The sequence below is a fragment of the Hemicordylus capensis genome, chromosome 12, assembly GCF_027244095.1.
Source record: "Hemicordylus capensis ecotype Gifberg chromosome 12, rHemCap1.1.pri, whole genome shotgun sequence".
In the NCBI taxonomy this organism is placed as follows: Eukaryota; Metazoa; Chordata; class Lepidosauria; order Squamata; family Cordylidae; genus Hemicordylus; species Hemicordylus capensis.
Window position 1 is genome coordinate 20,809,131 of NC_069668.1, and position 20,054 is coordinate 20,829,184.

The 20,054-nt window shown below is 51.5% G+C and overlaps 1 protein-coding gene across 2 annotated transcripts; it reads left to right on the forward strand.

Annotated features, from left to right (window-relative positions):
• The first annotated feature begins 4,188 nt into the window (after positions 1 to 4,188).
• On the forward strand, positions 4,189 to 19,615 carry EIF4H (eukaryotic translation initiation factor 4H). Of its 2 annotated transcripts, none has more exons than XM_053275329.1 (7): positions 4,189 to 4,344; positions 12,206 to 12,390; positions 13,915 to 13,979; positions 14,776 to 14,875; positions 15,335 to 15,403; positions 16,491 to 16,646; positions 17,332 to 19,615. In XM_053275329.1, exons 1-7 carry the CDS (start codon positions 4,286 to 4,288, stop codon positions 17,469 to 17,471), a joined length of 774 nt encoding a protein of 257 aa, XP_053131304.1. In that variant the 5' UTR covers positions 4,189 to 4,285; the 3' UTR covers positions 17,472 to 19,615. The 2 variants fall into 2 exon arrangements, with proteins under 2 accessions (XP_053131304.1, XP_053131305.1); XM_053275330.1 differs by having other exon boundaries at positions 15,335 to 15,400.
• The last annotated feature ends 439 nt before the right edge of the window (positions 19,616 to 20,054 follow it).

Genomic DNA, 20,054 nt, shown 5'->3' on the forward strand with positions numbered 1-20,054 from the left:
CGGGCGGGCCTCGGGGCTTCCTCCTCCCCCTGGAAAGCCTGCAGCCGCGCCGCAAGCGAAGGCAGCGGGGAACAGGAAGGCGGGCAGCGGCTGCCTGCCTCCTGCCGAGTCGGGCCCTGCCTCCGTCTGGCGGCCTGCACTGGCTGGCAGCAGCTCTCCGTGGCTTCAGGCAGGCAGGGGTCTTTCCCAGCTCTGCCTGGGAGATGCTGCCAGCCAGGGACTGAACCTGACCCTTCCTGCATCTAACTCAGCCTTGTCGGCACTGGCTGGCAGCAGCTCCGTGGTTTCAGGCAGGGCGGGTCTTTCCCATCCCTCCTGGGAGATGCTGCCAGCCAGGGACTGATCCTGACCCTTCCTCCCATCTAGCTCAGTCTAGTACTGGCTGGCAGCAGCTCTCCGTGGCTTCAGGCAGGCAGGGGTCTTTCCCAGCTCTGCCTGGAAGATGCTGCCAGCCAAGGACTGAACCTGACCCTTCCTGCATGTAACTCAGTCTTGTCTGCACTGGCCGGCAGCAGCTTTCCAGGGTTTCTAGCCAGGGTCTTTCCCAGCCCTACCAGGAGATGCTGCCATCTGAACCAGGGACCTTCCAGATGCTCTCCCTCTGAGCTATGGCCCCATCGATACTGCCACACAGATCTTGGCAGTTTTTCTTGGATAGTCGAGTCCCCTTTGTGCTAAACGGGACTTAGAGAAGTTTGCAAAGGACTAGAATCGAAGGCTGCCAGCTTGGCTTAGGAAAGAGATTCAGTTGCAGGGCACAGCTGGTCATGGTTACTCAGAAGCAAGCCCCCAATCTGTCCAATTCTTCTTCTCAACATTATTATTACTTATTAGGTTTTGTTTGCATCAGTCACTAGCCAAGCAAAAACTGGCCAAAAAAAAAAGTGCTGCACAGGAAAAATAAAAGTCATATCACCCATCAAGCCAGAACAGCCCTATCTGGAGCTGCTGCCAGGGAGGGAACTTGGGACCTTCTGCATGAAAGCAGGCAGGTGCTCTTCCCAAAATGGCCTCCTCCCCTAAAGGGAAGACCCCAGTGTTCCCACATGGAGTCTCCCATTCAAATGTAAACCAGGGCAGACCCTGCTGAGCAAGGGGGACATTTAATGCTTGCTACCCCAAGACCAGCTCTGCTCCATCATCCATCTCCATGGGATTACTGAAAGCTATCCTGGAGGCTTGGGTGGGGAATATTCCCACTAAAATAATATGACTAAAATCCAGGAGATTTTCGTGATACTGTGCAAAACCAGGCTCTGAACTGGAGGACTGGAAAGTAGACAATGTGACTCCAATTTTCAAAAAGGGATGGGGGGGTGGGAATCCCCAAAATTACAGGCCGGTCAGCTTAACTTCGGTCTTGGGTAAATTGATGGAAAGCTTACTTAAAGATGATATTGTTAATAAAGTAAATAATAATAATAAATTTATTATTAAATTTATTATTATTAATAATAATAATAATAATAATAATAATAATAAATTGTTGAACATATAGAAGAAAAGTCCTTGTGGAAGGAGAAGCAGCACGGCTTCTGCAAGGGAAATTCTTGCCTCACTACCTTTTTGGAGTTCTTTGAGAGTGTCAACAGGCTTGTGGATCCAGGTGATCCGGTTGAAAAAGTATACTTGGACTTCAGAAAAGCTTTTGTCAAAGTCCACCCCCCCCAAAGGCTCTTGAGTAAGGCCCAGGGGTATCTCAAAGGCTCCGAGGTATCAACTAGTCCGGTGGCTATGGGCCAGCTCCAACCTCAGAGGCACGATGCTGGTCTTGTGGTAGCAGGCATGACTTGTCCCCATAGCTAAGCAGGGTCTGCCTTGGTTGCATATGAATGGGAGACTTGATGTGTGAGCACTGGAAGATCTTCCCCTCAGGGGATGGAGCCACTCTGGGAAGAGCAGAAGGTTCCCAGTTCCCTCCCTGGCAGCATCTCCAAGATAGGGCTGAGAGAGATTCCTGCCTGCAACCTTGGAGAAGCCGCTGCCAGTCTGTGAAGACAATACTGAGCTAGATGGACCAAGGGTCTGACTCAGTATATGGCAGCTGCCTATGTTCCTATGTTCAGTCCCAGTTGCAGGGGAGCCACAGCAGGAGAGAAGGCATGCACAGACCTCTTGCCTGTGGGCTCCCTGGAGGCATCTGGTGGGCCACTGTGTGAGGCACGATGCTGGACTAGAAAGGCCTTCTTGGGCCTGATCCAGCAGGGCTATTCTTCTGTTCTAACCTTGGAGAAGTCGCTGCCAGCCAGAGTGTGCAAGACTGAACGAGGGGGACAATGGTCTGTTTCGGTATAAGGCAGCTTCCTATGTAAACAGGAAATTGGGGGGTGCGTCTCAGAAAGAGATTGAGAGAAAAATTTGGCTGTATGTTGGAAACAGGAAATAGGGGGCGTGGCAGGGGGGAATCGTAGGAGAAATTGCTCGGCTTTTAGTAAGCCTAGATTACTACGTTACTAAGACCAGGCTTTTAGTAATTCTCGGATGTTTCAAATGCTTGTCTTAATAGCCAATTCACGGTATTTATGTCATGTGAACCGCCAAAGCCTTTGGAGTTGGGCCGTATCTAAGTCAACTAAATAATAAATAAATAAATAGATTTGAGATGAGAAAAATATTGGGAGATATGCTTGGGACCGGAAGTGTGGAGGGGTGGGAGAGACTTAGAAAAAGATGGAGAGAAAACGTCAGGAAAAGAAAACGTTACATAGGAAGCTACCCTAGACTGAGCTTGGTCCATCTAGCTCAGGATGGTCTACACAGACTGGCGGCGGCTTCTCCAAGGTTGCAGGCAGGAGTCTCTCTCTCAGCCCTGTTTTGGAGATGCTGCCAGGGAGGGAACTTGGAACCTAGATGCTCTTCCCAGAGGGGCTCCATCATCCCCTCAGGGGAATCTCTTCCAGTGCTCACACTTCTAGTCTCCCATTCAAATGCAAAGCAGGGCACACCCTGCTTAGCTAAGGGGCAGGTCATGCTTGCTACCTAGGAGCTTGCTTTTGAAAGGCATATATTGCACCCATAATCCCCCTCCTGCATTCTCCTAATTTCATAAAAGGAGGCCTGCCGGATCAGGCCCAATGTTGATTTATGCAGCATCCGGTTTCCCCACAGTGGCCAACCAGATGCCCCCAGGGAGCCCGCAAGCAGGACAGGAAGGGGGCAGTTCTCACTCACATCCATAATAATTTGTGTGGAGGACTTCTGAATCTCCCACCAATCAATTTTATTGATATATTTTTGGAATATATGAAGCTGCCGTATACGGAGTCCGACCCTTGGTCCATCCAGCTCTGTCTCGTCTGCACAGACTGGCAGCGGCTTCTCCAAGGTGGCAGGCAGGAGTCTCTCTCTCAGCCCTGTTTTGGAGATGCTGCCAGGGAGGGAACTTGGAACCTAGATATGCTCTTCCCAGAGCGGCCACATGATCTGTGCGGAATCTCAGGGGAATACCTTGCAGTGCTCACACATCAAGTCTCCCATTCATAATGCAACTAGGGCGGCCCTGGCTCAGCTAAGGGGACAAGTCATGCTGGCTACCCCAAGACCACTCTTGGGGAAGGGAAACCGGGATTGGCGTGGGAGTGAGTAGCCCCCCCATCCCAGAGGACCATCTAGCCCTACCTAGTGAGTAGCCCCTGCCCCCCCCTCCTCTGCCCCTGCGCCCCCCCCCCCACGTCGACTCCTGGCGCCCACACAGCCCTGTGGGTTCCTTCTGGTAGAATGCAGGAGGGGTTGACCATGGCCTCCTCCCGCACAATATGTAGCCCCCATTTAAAAAAAACCACACACACACACACAAAAAACACACCAAAACACCAGGGGTCGGCGTGGGAGTGAGCAGCCCCCCCTTCCCCACGAGCCCCCCATTGCCCCAAGCACACTTCTCAGTCTGTCTCTGCCAGCCTGAGCGAGGCCTGCTAGTCTGGAGGAGGCGCCGGCGGGGCCTGGCCTAGCCTGCCTTGGCGGGGGGGGGGAGAGATTCCCCCCCCCAGGCCCAGACCTCCGCGCCTCCCCCCACCCCACTCTCCTCGTGCCCCCCCGCCCCGCCCCTCCGACAGACAGGAGGAGGAGCAAGGGGGGAAGCATCCCCCGAGTCAGGCGCCGCCGAGGGCAGCCCCGGACGCGCGCAGGCGCAGGGGGCTCGTCCGGGCGGCGGGCAGCGCGGCGGGCAGCCCCTCCGCTTGGCCCGATATATAAGCGGCGCGGGGTCCTGCGGCGCTGGCTCGCTCGCGCTCGGGGAAAGCTGAGGCGGCGGCAGGGAAGCAGCAGCACGCAGAGCAGATCAGCGATGGCCGACTTCGACGCGTACGATGACCGGGCCTACAGCAGCTTCGGGGGCGGCCGAGGGTGAGGAGGAGGGGGGGCGGGGGATTGTGATGCGGGGGGGGCAAGAGGAGGAGGCCCCTTTAACGGGGAGGGGGAAGGATCGTCTCTCCTCTCTCCTTCCTTATCCTTACTTGAAGGAGCGCTTCCTAAGGGGGGGGCAGTAAGCCAGTAGCATGGGGAGGGGTCCCTGGTGGGGAGGGGGCTTGGGATGTCACTGGTTGGGGGTTTAGGGGGTCCTTTGGTGGGAGGGTGGGAGGGATGTATTGTTCCTCCCCCCTTTATAAAAGGGGTCTGGGGGGCCCTTGATTGGGTGTTTTATCCAGAATCTGGTGGGGAGGGGGCTTGAGGTGTGAAGGGGGGGTTGGCTGGGGGTTTAGGGTGTCTTTTTTATGGGGTTGGGAGGGGTGTATCCTCTTTTCTCTCTGCTCCCCTCTCCCTACTCTTGCGAACAGGGTTTTCCCAGGAGGGGGTTCTCCTGATAGGGTGTGTACTCGAAAGTCTGTTGGGGAGGGGGCTTGTGATGTGGGGAGGGGGGCATCAGCTGGGGTTTTAGGGTGTGTGTTTTTCCTTCTGCGGGTGGTGGATGTGTCCTTTTTTCCTTTCTCTCCTCCCTTGAAGGTGAATTTCCTAAGGGGGATAACTCAAGAATCTTGGTGGGGTCTGCACCCAAAATCTTGGGAGAGGGATTGTGATGCAAAGGAGATAATCTATTATTATTATTATTATTATTATTATTATTATTATTATTATTATTATTTTACATTTATATCCCGCTCTTCCTCCATGGATCCCAGAGCGGTGTACTACATACTTGAGTTTCTCTTCCACAACAACCCTGTGAAGTAGGCTAGGCTGAGAGAGAAGTGACTGGCCCAGAGTCACCCAGCTATTTTCATGGCTGAATGGGGACTTGAACTCGGGTCTCCCCGGTCCTAGTCCAGCACTCTAGGAAGTAGCCTCTTTCCTTACTCTCTCTTTCTCCCCCCCCCTTAAAAAGGGCTTCTCCAGAATAAAGGGAAGAGGTCCTTGATCAAAATCTAGTGGGGAGGGGGCTTATGATGTGTGGGTGGGAAATCATCTGCTAACTTGACCCCTGCTAACTTGGCAAAGAGGCACCTTTTAATGTGGTGATTCTCTTTATTTAGCAGGGGGAGAGTAACTGGCCCTCTCCACCCCCAGCACAGGACCTCCAGTGACTGTTGCTGGTGTCTATCTTAAGTTTCTTTTTAGATTGTGAGCCCTTTGGGGACAGAGAGCCATCGTATTTGTTTGTTGTTTCTCTGTGTAAACCATCATCATCATCATCATCTGGGGGGCAGAGAGAAAACCACTTGTGGGTTCAGGGGGATAGGGAGAGTGGATCCTTTTTCCTTATTCTGCCGTGCAAGAGAAGGTTAAGGGGGGATCTAAAGTAGATAAATCAAATATAGAGACAGGCTGTTCTTGGTAGGGTCTGGGGCAAAAATTGTTCCTCTCTGGGGAGAAGGATTATGTTGGGAAGAGGGGGAAACTGCAGAGAGAGAGAGAGAGACTCCTGGAGTTCTAGGGTGGTTTTAATTTGGTTCAGGAATGGAAAAGTCTGGAGGAAGCAAGTCCAGTACATAGAGAAGGGGGTCCCTGATAGATTTTGGGGCTATGAGACCAAGTCTCTTTCTTGGAGAGTGATTGGGATGTGAAGGGGAGGGGAAAGAATCTGGGAGCAGAGAGAGAAAGAGAGAGATCCCCCACCACAGAGGGCAGGTGGGTGCTGAAATGGGGATGGGGTAGAAAGGGGAGGGATCTATGTGGGGCTATCCGATATCTGGGGATGGGGTCCTTCGTAGGGTCTGGCCCTAAAACCAGCCCTCTTTGGTGGGGAGGGAAATTGCGAAGCAAAGCGGAGGCGGGGTCTGAGCCTGGGGGAGAAAGGAATTCATGTGGGGTTTCCTCTTCCCTCCCCCAGCAAATAGGGTTGGGCTCTGAAAGCAAAGGGGATCTATAGAGGTAAGTCAAGTATGCAGGAAAGAAGGCTCCAAGAAGTTTAGCCTTAAGATTTATCCCCTCAAGTGAAGAGGGCGATTGGAATGCAACGATAGATAGAAGAGATCCGAGGTTTGAAGGGGTTGGGGGAAGGTTTGAAGGGGTCTTCTCGCCCTCTCCCCCCCCCGCCCCCAGTACTAGGGTAGGGTAAGTGGGGTGAGAAAGAAAAGGCAAATCTGGCAGGGGTGATTGAAATGTAAAGGAGGTCATAAACAGGGTCTGAGCCTGAAAAAGAGGGGAGTCGTGGGCTAATGGAGGGAAAGAGGTTCCCTTTCCTTTGTCCAACCATGCTTAGTTGTACCTTTTTGTATATATGAAAAACAAGCAGCCCCACCCAGCTCCAGACAGTAATTCTGTTCACACATATCCAGGAGTAATTCAGCTGTCACTCAGGGCAACCGGCTTCTGGGTAAATGTGCACAGGATTGGCCCACGAGGTGCCAGATCAATACAGAATACCAGAGAAAAGGTTTCCTGGCACGATAAAGCAATAGCAACCTTACTTTTTTATTTTAAAGTGGGGGGGGGGATCTTGAATTATTGACCAAACAGATGAATCCAAAGACAATCACAGTTGCTCTTCTATAGAGACCAATGGAAAGAGGCGGTATTGGCATAGGAACAAAATCTTACAGCTGATCTGGGCCTTAAATGTGAAATGAGCGATGCTTTGGAAGGTGTGGATCTGGGTTCTCTGTGGAACTTAAGGAAGCAAGTCCTTGTTTCGAAGTGCCGTTTTTGCTGGGCTGGGTAGCTGCTTGTAGGGGTGAGCTGATTGTGTCGTTGGTTTCTGTTGCTGCCAGAAGCAAGAATAATTTCAGCAGCGATAGTAAGGCCATAAGCAATTAGAGTTCATTTGAATTTCCACTTTCTAATCTGTTTCTTTTCCTAAGTGAACTCTGGCTTGTGATATCATGGACTCTGCATTTGTGTGTCCCCCAGACCCGCTCTGGGAACTTGCCAAGAAATGTAGGACCGACAAAAGGAAGTCCCTTTTCACACAACGCATAATCAGCCTGTGGAATTCTCTGCCACAAGATGTGGTGACGGTGTGGATGGCTTTAAGAAGGGTCTAGATAAATTCGTGGAGGAGAGGTCTATCAGTGGCTACTACTCTGGAGGGCTATAGGCAGGAGTAATTCCAAGCAAAAAAAGCAATTACTATACGCTGGAATATTAACTGTACATGATTTTATATACAGAAGTCTGTTTTGAACTTCCTTTTAAGTCGTAGCCATACATTTTATGGCTCCAAGGGAGCAATGCAATCAGTTTGTCAGCCAGACAAAATAGTTTACTTGTCAAGCTATGTTGGGGCATTACTCATCAGGACTTTCTGGACTCGTCAGGCCTGATCAAGCAGGGCTTTTCTTATGTTCTTAACTTGATGGTTGCAAACCTCTTATTGCCTGGGCATGATCATATTGTCTGGGGATGATTATTGCATGGGGGATGATAAATTTCGTGCTTCTGAAGCCTTGGGCATTCTCAGTCCGTACAGCAGGGAGCGCAATTGCACGATCCCCGTTTTGCAGGGTTATGGAGCCTAGACTGGGGCAGAGCATGCCTCAAGAGCATCATGGCGGAAGCAGCTTTTGAACCAACTTTGTCCTGACATCAGCCTTAACCCGCCCCCGCACAAATCTTCAGGATGGGTGTTTAACATTTTAGAGAGGGCAGTTGTGAAAGTGCTGTACAGTGTTCCTTCTAATAGGGATTCCCAGATGCTGTGGACTACAACTCCCAGAATCCCCAGCTGCAGAGTGGCTTTTGCTTGGGGATTCTGGGAGTTGTAGTCCCCAATGTCTGGGAATCCCTGTGAAGAGGGGACGCTGGTGCTGTAAGAAAAACTGAGAAGTCTCATGGGATGCATCCTGTGCTCTCAGGACATTGCCCCTCAGGAAATGAAAAACAATCTGCTGCTGCCAGTCAGTGTGGACAATACTGAGCTGGGTGGACCAAGGGTCTGACTCGTCAGGAAGCAGCTTTGTGTGTTAATCTGCAGCACCCATAGCCTAGTGCTTTGCATGCAGAAAGTCCCAGATTCACTCCCTGGCAGCTTCTCCAGGTAGGGCTGGGAGAGACTCCTGCCTGAAACCTTGGAGAACTGCTGCCAGTCAGTGTCGGCAATACTAGGCTAAGTGGACCAGGGGTCTGACTCAGTAGGAAGCAGCTTCATGTGTTCATCAGGAGCACCCATCGCTCAGTGGCAGAACATGGCTTTTTTCTCTTCAACTCTCCGCTGAACTTCAGATCTCCTTGCCAGAGTATTTAGGGCCCTGATGAAGAGTTTGAAAAGCATCAGATTATTCTAACTGCCTTTATTAAAGTCTTCACAGTGTATTTGGGTTGTTCAAGAAGCTGTCTGTCTTGGGTCAGGCTCCTCAGTATTTAACTGTAGCTTGAACTCCCAACGTTAAAAAGCGATTCAAACAGTTTAAGCACATTTGTGCATGAGAATATCAAACTCATGTGTTTGCAATAGAATTCCATAAAACAAGTGCAACATTTGATTTGGGGGGGGGAGCGGGGGGAGGATATTTAACTTTTAAGCTGCTTGTTACTGAACTTTTAAAAGATGTTTACAAAACAAAAATGCATAGAACAGGATTGTAAAAACAAATACAAGCAAATAAAGGCGTCACACGATTGAAACTGAATGATTGCTTGAGGCGGTTATCCAGGCAAGTTTGAGCTTTGGTTTCAGTTCCTCTCCTAGGACTCGGAGTTTGGATTGGGCTTGACTCCCTGAAGAGTTAGCCTTGTTTGTTTCCTGCATCTCCATGGTGTGATCCAATGCAGCTTGTCGACACTCCAGAGCAGGCGCAGGGATTGCGGAGAACTTGACCGTGGGCACCATAGAGAGGATCACACCAGGAAGGAAGAAGACAGGCCCCTGCCCTGAGACACTTACAATCCACATTTTGGTAGTATAGTTGAGTGAAGGAAGGTTGTGGGTAAATCGGGATTGCACAGCCAGGCGTACTGAGGCCTGGGAGTTAAAGGTGTAAGGAGGAGGAGTTGGAATAGGTGGGAGAAGTCAGTGCAGTGAGTCAGAGGGGGTGAAGTCATGGGGATGGGAGCATCTGCTTTGCCTGCCAAAGAAGGTCCCCGGTTCCCTCCCTGGCGGCATCTCCAGGTAGGGCTGGGAAAGACGCCTGCCCAAAGCCTTGGAGAGCTGCTGCCAGTCAGTGTAGGCAAACCTGAGCTAGGTGGACCAGTGGCCTGACCCAGTATACGGCAGCTTCATGCAAGATGGAAACTTCTCCATTGTAAACCAGTGGCACAGGCCTCAGCATCTGCCCGCCTTGGAAGTGAGCTGGGCCACATGTAGGGCAATGAAGGCAGTTCCGAGGGGCACCCGGTGGGCTTTCTTGTCTGAGCCAAGTTCTGGCACTGAAATTGAATTCTCAAGCCGAGGAAGTACACAGCGCTTTACAGAACGTGAGAGAGGAGGTCTCTGCCCCAAGGACTTTACAGTCTAGAATCTGAGAGACCAGCAGCAGAAGGTGAAGGAAACGGAGGCAGGAGTGAACGGGGAAGGGATGTGTGATTGTGGTTCAGTCGCAGAAGAGCGATAAGTTGGGACAGGGTGGGTACTGGGGACAACTGGCAGCCAGGTGGCAGCCTTGTAATGACTCAGACCATTGGTCCATCCAGCTCAGGATTGTCTGCCTACACAGACTGGCAGCGTCTTCTCCAAGATTACAGGCAGGAGTCTCTCTCAGCCCTATCTGGAGATGCCAGGGAGGGAACTCACTTAGGAACTTAGGCAGCTGCCATATACCGAGTCTGACCCTTGGTCCATCTAGCTCAGTATTGTCTACCCAGACTGGCAGCAGCTTCTCCAAGGTTGTAGGCAGGAGTCTCTCTCAGCCCGATCTTGGAGATGCTGCCAGGGAGGGAACTGGGAACCTTCTGCATGCAAGCCGGCAGATGCTCTTCCCAGAGCCAGCCCCATAAGGGGAATGTCATACAGTGCTCACACATGTCGTCTCCCATTCAAACCAGGGCAGACCCTGCTTAGCAAAGGGGACAACTCATGCTTGCTCTCACAAGGCCCGCTCCTCTCCCAGCGACGTTGAAGTGGGCTCTCCAGTTAACTTGCCCGAATCACTTTCAATTCATGTATCGTATTTGGTGTCCTTGAGGCAGCCTCCGAATCGCGGAGCTCAGAAGACGGGAGCTGGGCGGACACAGTCTTCTCTGGGCTCCCGTCTTCTCGTTGGCCTGGCGGTAGATTCTGCCTGGCTGTTGCCTGCGCGAGGTGTGGGAATCTGGGCCTAGCGGGACGTCTTTGCGGGCAGGTCAAGGTAACGAGGAGGGAGAGCCCGACCCGAAGCTGGCCGCTTCTCTGGATGAGTCAGCTTCCCTTCGCTCTTGACTGCCGGGCTTGGTCAGGCAACGTAATGTGTCACATGGTGCTGAGTCCCTGCTGCTGGCACTCGGCTTCCTTGCCGGCTGCCTGTGTTTGTGGTCTCGGGGACACTTGTGAACGGATCTCAGCCCATCTTCAAGACCCGTTAAATCTGCTGGTTTCTCTCTTTCTGCCCCAAGGAAAATGGAGTTTTCCGCCCGTGTTCAAAATCATTTTGGGGGAAACAGGTCCAAAGTCAGTTTGCAGCGGGGACGGTGTTGGTGCGGAGTGGTGTTTCCTGTCGCAGGGCTTCCTAGTTGTTGTGGACTACAATTCCCACCATCCCCAACTGCAAGGGTCTTTGGCAGGGGATGCTTGTAGTGTAGTGGTTTGAGTGCTGGGCTGAGACCGGGAAGGTCTGAGTTCAAATCCCCATTCAGCCATGAGACTATCTGGGTGACTCTGGGCCAGTCCTTTAACTCTCAGTCTGACCTACCTCACAGGGTGGTTGTGGGGAGAAACATAACCACGGACTTGGGGCTCCTTGGAGGAAGAGCAGGATAGAAATGGAAGAGTAAAATTTAAGAAACATGCAGCGAGCCCTGTGACGCTGATGGAGCGGTCTTCATTCAACACTTGCTCTAAAACAAGACCCCCAGATTTCAGCAGTGGAGTCCAGTTAGCAAGTGAATCATAGTCTTGGGATGTCCTCCTCTGTGGCTGTGGAAACCCACCCACCCACCCCGTTGGGGGAAGCACAGCGTAGGGGCCAGGTGGGCTTGGATCTGGCCGGTTGGCATCTGAGGCCGCCGCAGCTTTCGAAGCGACTGGAGCACATGAATTCGGTCAGCGATGCCCTCCACAGGGCAGAATGGACAGGCCAATGACCTCTTGCTTCATGAGTGCTGAATGATGTCAACACCGTGGCGTCCTTTCTTTCAGCCGTGTCTCAGTGCTTGCTCTGCTGGCATAGACGCCTAGGCAGCTGCCATCTACTGAGTCAGACCCCTGGTCCGTCCAGCACAGGATTGTCTTCTCTGACTGGCAGTGGCGCTCCGAGCTTCCAAGCAGGAGTTTCTCCCAGCCCCACCAGCCGATGCCAAGGATGAAACCTGGGACCTTCTGCATGCAAGCAGTTGCTCTTCCGCTAGAGTTGCCTTGCGCGCCCCCGGAATTCCGAGTTTCACCCCCGGAGCCTTTTTGGGACAGGGAATCGTCGTATTTCTTTATTAGATATTTTTCTATGTAACCTGCTTTGCAAACTTTTTTTGAAAAGCGGTTTGTTGTTATGAATAGTTTACTAGCTGAACCTGCACAGATCATCTGTGCGCTAGGAGTTTGGGTGTGTTTGGAATACACTCCCCTACACACACACACACACACTACCTGCCACAATCTCTCTTCCTGCCTTCCCTCCCGCCGCCTCCTGCCTCAGTCTGCCCCAGTGGGGTGATAGCCTCCTGCACGCACGTGTGAAGTTATAATCCTTCCTGATCTCGCCAACAGGTCGCGTGGGGGTTCTGGCCTTGGCCCCCGGAAACAGAAGGAGTTACCGACGGAGCCGCCCTTCACAGCCTACGTGGGCAACCTCCCCTTCAACACGGTCCAAGGAGACATTGATGCCATCTTCAAGGATCTCAGCGTTAGGAGCGTGCGACTAGTCAGAGACAAAGAGACAGACAAATTTAAAGGTGAGCTCTTCTGGAGGTCCACTTCAGTCAGAGAAGAGAAGTCTCAAAGTCCCAGATCAAGCAGGCTTTGAGTTGAAGCTGCTAAGAGGCAATCTCCAGGGTAACAGAATCAGGAATGCTACCACTTTTTCATTGAAGTGTAGCCATAAGCAAATTTTCGAGTTGGTATTGTGTATGTTCTGTTGGCAAGAAATCGTCTCCTATCAGCCATATTTTTACAAAGCTCTTTAATATTATAGACAGTGACTGAAATGTGTAAAACCACCAGTAACTGAATCAGAATTTTACAAATCCTGATTCCGTTACCAACTTCCATTGCCAAGCTGCTTAGGGGCGTGATGGAATCAGGAATGATTCCAGGGTGATGGAATCAGGAATGCAACCATTTTTTCATCGTAGCCATAAGCAATTTTTTTAAGTGGATGTGTATACTGATTGGCAAGAAAGCGTCTCCTATAAGCCCTCTTTTTACAGAGCTCTTTAATATAATAGATAATATCTGAAATGTGCAAAACCACCAGTAACTGAATCGGAAACTATGTCCAAAAATTCTGATTCCATTGCCAACTGACTTTACACATTTTAGACATGATCTATAATATTTAAGGGTTTTGTGAAAATAGGGCCTTAATAGGGAGGAGGTGTTCTATTGCCATTTGGTATATACGATAATACTTGAAAATCTGCTTATGGCTACAGTCGAGTGCTAGCATTCCTGATTCCGTTACCTCTGGAGTGGTTCTTATGCTGTGTGAACCGAGGCACATCTACACACTTAAGAATGCACATGTTCTTTCTCAAGCCTGGTGTCGGCATGTGGCATCCTTGGACAGTTGTCTGGACCCACAGCTGATTCCCACCTCTGGAGAAGATTTGGCCCAGCAGGCCTTTTACTCTGGAGGTGCCATCTGCCCCCCACCCCCGACAATATGCTCTGGAATGTCACATCAGGGGGAAATATGGTGATTTCCAGCTAGCAGCTGTGTGAAAACCCAGCTTCTTGAGAAGTCCATAATGCTAGTGACTGTTGAAGGAAAGAGAAGAAGAGGACGACCAGCAGCCAGGTGGATGGACTTGATCACGACAGCAATGAACACACCACGGAGAGACCTTCAAGGCCAAATGGAAGACAGATCATCCTGGAGAGAATCTGTCTATGTGGTTGCTAAGAGTTGACGGCACTTAATCAATCTATCAAAGCCGTGAAGAGGAACAGAGAAAACCCACAGCGTCCTAGGAAGGGCCCCTCCTCTAAGTTAGGGGTCCTCGCCTGTTCTTCAGAACTCGCTTTAGAAGTATCAGGTGGCGTATCGGCAGCAGGGCTGGATGGAACTTCCATCTTCAGAGGCAGTCTACCTCTGACCACTTATGGAGAGGGCACTCGGCAATGGAGGGCTTTTGGGACATGCGGTTTGACTCCTTTGCCTCGGTAGCCCCAATCACTTGTCTGTGAACAGGCTCTGTTTAATTCACTGAATTCTAGGAAATCCGCCTCAATCTGATCTTTCCCATTTTGTCTTCCAGGATTTTGTTATGTAGAATTTGATGAGGTTGAGTCACTTAAAGAAGCGCTGACATATGACGGAGCAGTAAGTATATGGGGGTGTGGGGTATTGCGTTGGTGTCTTGTGGAATTGAACACACGGAGCGGTAGCCACCAATTTGTCCGAAGAGCAGCCCTGCTGGATCAGGCTCAAGGCCCAACCAGTCCAGCATCCTGTTTCCCACAATGGCGCACCAGATGCCTCTGGGACGTCCCCAGGCAAGAGCCGAAGGCAGGCCTCCTCTCCTGCCCTGGCTCCCCTGCAGTCGATTTTCTGATGCATCTTGCCTCTGAGCCTAGGGGTACCTTACAGCCCTCAGGGCTAGTCGCCGTTGATAGCCCTGTCCTCCATGGATTTGTCTCAGCACACTTATTCACTCAGGTTTTTAGTTAGATTTAGGGTTTTAATACTTTTAATGTTGGGTTTTAACTGATTTTAATGTTAATTGTTTTAGTGTTTAAAAGCCAACCACCTCGATGCTTTTAAGAGGGGTTTGGATCACTTCATGGAAGAGAGGTATATTAATGGCTACTAGTCTGGTGGCTGTGGGCCACCTTCAGCCTCAAAGGCATGATGCCTCTCAATCCCAGTCGCAGGGGAGCAACAGCAGGAGAGAGGGCATGCACAGACCTCTTGCCTGTGGGCTTCTCAGAGGCATCTGGTGGGCCACTGTGTGGAACAGGATGCTGGACTAGATGGGCCTCCTTGGGCCTGAGCCAGCAGGGCTGCTCCTGGGTCCCCTTTGTCACCTATTTTTCCAGACAAAAAAGCCGCAGGCATTGTAGCCTTGCATCCCAGGTCAACTTGCAACCAGCGGCGTCTCTCTTCTCCTTCTTCCCAGCTCTTGGAGGATCGGTCACTCCGCGTGGACATCGCCGAGGGCAGGAAACAAGACAAAGGCGGCTTTGGCTTTCGGAAAGGCGGCGGCCCTGAGGACAGAGGTGACATTTTAAATGGGTGCCCTTGCATAGAGCAGACCAGGGAAGGGTCGTCGGAAAATAGGGAGCTGCCATATGCTAAGTCAGACCCTGGGTCCGTCTAGCTCAGGACTGTCTACACAGACTGGCAGCGGCTTGGGACCTTCTGCATGCAAGCAAGCAGGTGCTCTTCGCAGAGCGGCCCCATCCCCAAGGCGAACCTTTTACAGTGCTTGCACAGGTAGTCTCCCATTCGAATGCAAACCCAGGCAGGCCCTGCTTAGTAAAGGGGACAATGCCTGCTTGCTACCACAAGATCAGCTCCTGATCTAGCCGCCTCATCCCGCAGGGTACAAAAGCCTGACCTTAGGGGTGTTGAGGATTGTGGCAGGCTTGAGAGCCCCCTGGGATTTCCTCCCATCCGGATGTGGAACCTTCTAGAACTTCTTGCCTTCCCCACTTCCCATGTGGCTTTCTTTTTAGGCATGGGCGGTGGTCCCCGGGAATCACGAGGAGGCGGCTGGGATTCCAGAGATGACTTCAGTGCTGGTGGTAGTACTTCTCCTTCCTGTTTTTCTTTCTTTTCTTTTTTTGCATATTATTGAAACTTTTTCACAATCTTTTACACCGTAGGGATTGGATGCTCATTTGTCACAGGAGATAAAGTTCATTTATACTTCTGAATAAGGAAACAGGTGACTTCTAAAGCAAAAACAGCTTGAAGCTACAAAGTGTGATTCTCTGCCCGCTCGCTTTGCTTCCCCACCGTAACACCTGCATTTTTATTTCTGAGCATTTATATCCTGCCTTTCTTCTGCGAGGAACTCCAAGGCAGCAAATGGATTTGACTGAAGCCTAGTTCTAGAAATTATTTGAAATGAAAGTAAGATGTATGCATTTTTACGGCCCCCTGAAGAGGAATGGCCCTGTTGGTGACAAAGTTGTGTATCCTTCCCCCCTGCAAAAAAAAAATTCCCCTGGGGAAAGCCACAGGATGACAGAATAAGTAGACATGTGCACATGTGGTGCTAACATATTGCCGCTTGAATGTATCTAGCTATCTGAAATGTCAGTGCCTCGTCTGCTTATGGTACGGCTGCCTTTTCCGTGACACATCTCCTTTGGATCTAGGACCAAAGAATTTAGGAGCCAGACAGTGGACGCTTGATAAAATTGAAGGACTTCTGTGGAGGGGCGGGTAAAAGGGTCCCCTCCATGTCCCTTTTGTAAATAAGATCCTAGAACGGGAACAGGGAAGAATGAAACTGAATGAAGTCCTGAATGGAGTCAAAATGACATTGACTCAGGTCTGGGCTGGAACACCCCTCCCAGCTGGGAATGCGGAGGCAGAGATCTAGGATAAACTCTTGCTCTGAAAAGATCCCAGCCTAGGCACCGTGGTTAAATTCTTTGGCGCCTGTGATGTGTCGAGCCTTACCGTAGCCACATCTGACCAAAGTCCAGCGACTCTTGTCTATCTCCTCCTCTTCCTAAAGAACGTCCGTCTCTGCCTGCCATGTGACTCGCCGTTTCTGCAATAGGGGCGAACCGTTCCTGTTCGTTGGAGGAACTGTTCCCGGGTTGCTTTGATGGGCGAGACCCCCAGAGGCGGCACTGACTCCTCTGTCCCTCTTGGCAGGCTTCCGAGATGACGACTTCCTGGGAGGCCGAGGCAGAACGCGTCCCGGAGACCGGCGAGGAGGAGGCGGGGCCCCGCCCATGGGGGGCACTGGCCGCTTCCGGGATGGCCCTCCCATGCGTGGGGCTGCCATGGACTTCCGGGAGCCCACAGAAGGTAGGCCGTTTCTTTCCTCTGTCCTGGCCAAGCTGGACTCATGGGAAGAGCCCTGCTCCATTGGAGCCAAAGCCTGGCTAGTGGTGGCCACGGGTGCTAGAGGCGAGAGGCGAGCGCTGGGCAGGGCAGTAAAGCCAAGTGGCTTGATGTGGTCCGAACGCGATCTAAGAGCACCATCTAGTGGCTCGGCTATAGAATGAACACACACCATAGGAAGCTGCCCTCTACTGAGCCAGACCCTTGGTCCATCTAGCTCAGTCTTATCTTCCCAGACTGGCAGCGGTTTCTCCAAGGTTGCAGGCAGGAGTCTGTCTCAGCTCTGTCTTGGAGATGCTGCCAGGGAGGGAACTTGGAGCCTGCATGCAAGCAGGCAGGCAGGTGCTCTTCCCAGAGTGGTCCCATCGTCCCGAGGGGAATCTCTTCCAGTGCTCACACATGCAGTCAAATGCAAACCAGGGTGGGCCCTGCTTAGCTTAGGGGACAGTGCATGTTTGCTCCCACAAGACCAGCTCTCCTCCCTGTCAGGGTCACCCAGTGGGCAGTCGGAATGTGAAAGTCAACCTGCCGGTGTCAGCCTCAAGGTGTCACAGGGCTCTTTGGCACGAGTGCGTGTCCGGGGAGCCGTGGCTGGGGGGGTCTCTCCAGCTTTCACCCCACCTCACGGAAACCTCTCTCTCTCTTCCAGAGGAAAGAGCCCAGAGGCCCCGACTCCAGCTGAAGCCCCGGACGGTTGCTACCCCCCTCAACCAAGTAGCCAACCCCAACTCTGCCATCTTTGGCGGGGCCAAGCCAAGGGAGGAAGTCGTGAAGGAAGAGCAGGAATGAGCTGGGCGGGAGCGTGATGTGGGGGGGGAGGGAGGGATGGGGGCGGTGGGGGGGGACTCAAGACTGCCCAGCGTGTCTAATTGTGCTCGGAACATGAGCCTTGCATCCACCTTTCCTGGCATCCGACACTTCTCCTCCTTGAAACGGAAATGGGAAAACATAACAAAGAAACAAAGCGAACCCCAAACCAGAGCTTGTGAATGCATGTCAGCTGTTTAACAAGTGGTTTTTTAGTATGTTCTTGGCTTCTGCTGTATCTAGTGCCTGCATTTGTCTTCAGTTTTCTCCCCCACTCCCGCCCCCCGTTTCTCCCCCCAAATCCCGGCATTATGGCTCTTAGCTAGTAAGATGCTCTCCTCTTCTCCCAGATGTGGGCTCCTGTAACCTGAGCTGCTTTCGCCAGCTGCTTCCTCAATGGCGCGCTCTCTACGCCCAAGATGCACGGGGTGGCCTTCGGCCCAGCTCTGTGCTGCTCTCCTCTGACCTCCGTGGTCTTCTCCACCCCACTGCATGCTTCCCCCGCCTCCAGGGCCCTCAAACTCTGAAGAGGCCTGGCAGAGTCGGAGGCGCCCCGAGTCGTAGAGGGCAACCCCTGGAGAATTGAGCTAGCATCCGCGACACAGAAATAAATAAGATCCTCCTCCTCTAGCCACCAGGTACCACAAACAATTTATAGAAGAGCCAGATATGTGGCTTTCCCCCGCCCCCGCCAGGCAGCTCAACAAATCTAAAACGGCTCCAGGGGCCAGGAAAGGCCCCCCCAAGCAAAGCGCTGTCAGCACAAGCACAGCATATCAGCACTGCACAGGCTCAGTGCTCCAGCAACTATCTCTACATGTGGGAGACGTGGCCCCCTGGTTTTTCTTCATCTCTGCCTGCATCCCGGGTTCTCAAACTTGGGTCCGCCAATGTTGCTGGACTACACCTCCCATCATCCTCTGCCACAGCGGACAGCGGCCGTTGTGACGGAGGGTGATGGCAGTTGTAGTCGAGCCACATCTGGAAACCCAAGTTTGAGAACTCCTGACCTATGTCATTTTCAGTGGCACTTATAGGTCGGTGCTTTTATGCATGTGCCTACTTTCGCACTCAAGGATGGTCTCTTCCAGCTCTCTTCTTTCAGATTTTCTTGGGGGGGGGGCGACCTCTGCGAACCTCTTTTTTCAAACCTAGTTTTCCTTCAAACCAGCCGAGTTTACTTCTGGTTTCTGGGAGGGTGTGCTTAAGCTCAGCCACTCCAGCCTCTGGCACACTGCCTGCCGTGGTGACTTGAGTTTAGATTTAGCCTCCCCAAAAGAGGCCGGGGTGGGGGGAGTTTTACGGTCTCCCTTTTTGGAGTGCTGAGCCCACAGAGGCCTGGCGAGCAGCGTCGGTCGTAACCTTCACTTCTTCATACCCAGAAGATTCCACTGGCAATGGATGGAGCCCGGACGCTGGCAGGGAAAGATTGCCGGACCGTTGCAGAAAAGGTTGCATCTACACAGCCAGGGTTGTGTAGAAGGCTTGTTCCCTGGTTATTGCATTCAGCACCAATTCTGGACGTGCAACCTGCTATGCCCGGCATTGACGCTGGGTTTTGGGTTCTAACTTGGGCTACTCCTGCAAACTTTAGTGTGTTCAACATGGCAGGGGCATGTTCCTTGTTTCCACGCCTCCCACTTAAAATCAAATAGGTCCCATGTGTAAAAACAGGTCTGGAACTGGAGATACCAATTGGCAAATATCCCTTTATTTGGTTGGGAGGGCCTGCCCCACCCCCCTGCAATTCACCAAAAAGTCAATTTCTCGCCCTCCCCAGTCTTTCAGTCTATTACTGAGCATAAGAACCATTTGTCTAACACTACCTTTCTTTGAGACATGCATTTTGTGTGTGTGGTTGTGTTCCAGTTGAAATCCATCCAGCCTCTCTTCCGTTCTACATGTGGAAAGAAAAGTGGCGGGGGGGGGTTAATTCCCAAGATTTTAAGAGCAAACACAAATTTAGACTCGCGTGCAAAACTTACTTATAGTCAATCCGGTTGACTTTTAAATGTGTAAAAGAGAAGTTTCCGAACACTTAACACATTCTGCTTCATGACAAAAGTAAATTTATGGATATGGTATTTTGTGAATGATCTTTTAAATAAAGAAAACATTAAGTAGTATTTAAGGCTGATCTGTGTTGGAAGTCTGTTTACGGTGTGGGGGAGAATCTTCAATGCAGGTTGATTTTGTTGATTTTTAGAGGGAAACCAACTTAAAGACACCATCTTTTAAAAATTGAATTTTTAGGTAGCTTAAAAGCATCTCCATAATATACACGTTGTGAAAATATTCACGCTAGGCGCTGTACAAAAATAGACACACAATGGCCTTCTGATTCTCTCACATGGCCTTGCTCATCCTGAGGCCTTCTGGACTTGCATTTTTTGGCAGTAGAAAACACTGGGGCGTGGGGGTGGACTATCGTTGCACTAAGGCTGCTGAAATAAAGGCAGCTTGTGGTGGGACGGACAGGAGTGGATGTTTAGTGCCTCTCTGATCCCCAAGCTGTCTTGATTTTAGCAGCCTAATGTTAAGTAGGGGAGCCATTTGTTGCGGTAG

Coding starts and splice junctions, on each gene's coding strand:
- EIF4H (XM_053275329.1), top strand. CDS start 4,286: ATGGCCGACTTCGACGCGTACGATGACCGGGCCTACAGCAGCTTCGGG. Junction 12,391..13,914: donor AGAGACAGACAAATTTAAAG/GTGAGCTCTTCT, acceptor TTTGTCTTCCAG/GATTTTGTTATGTAGAATTT. Junction 15,404..16,490: donor AGATGACTTCAGTGCTGGTG/GTAGTACTTCTC, acceptor CCCTCTTGGCAG/GCTTCCGAGATGACGACTTC.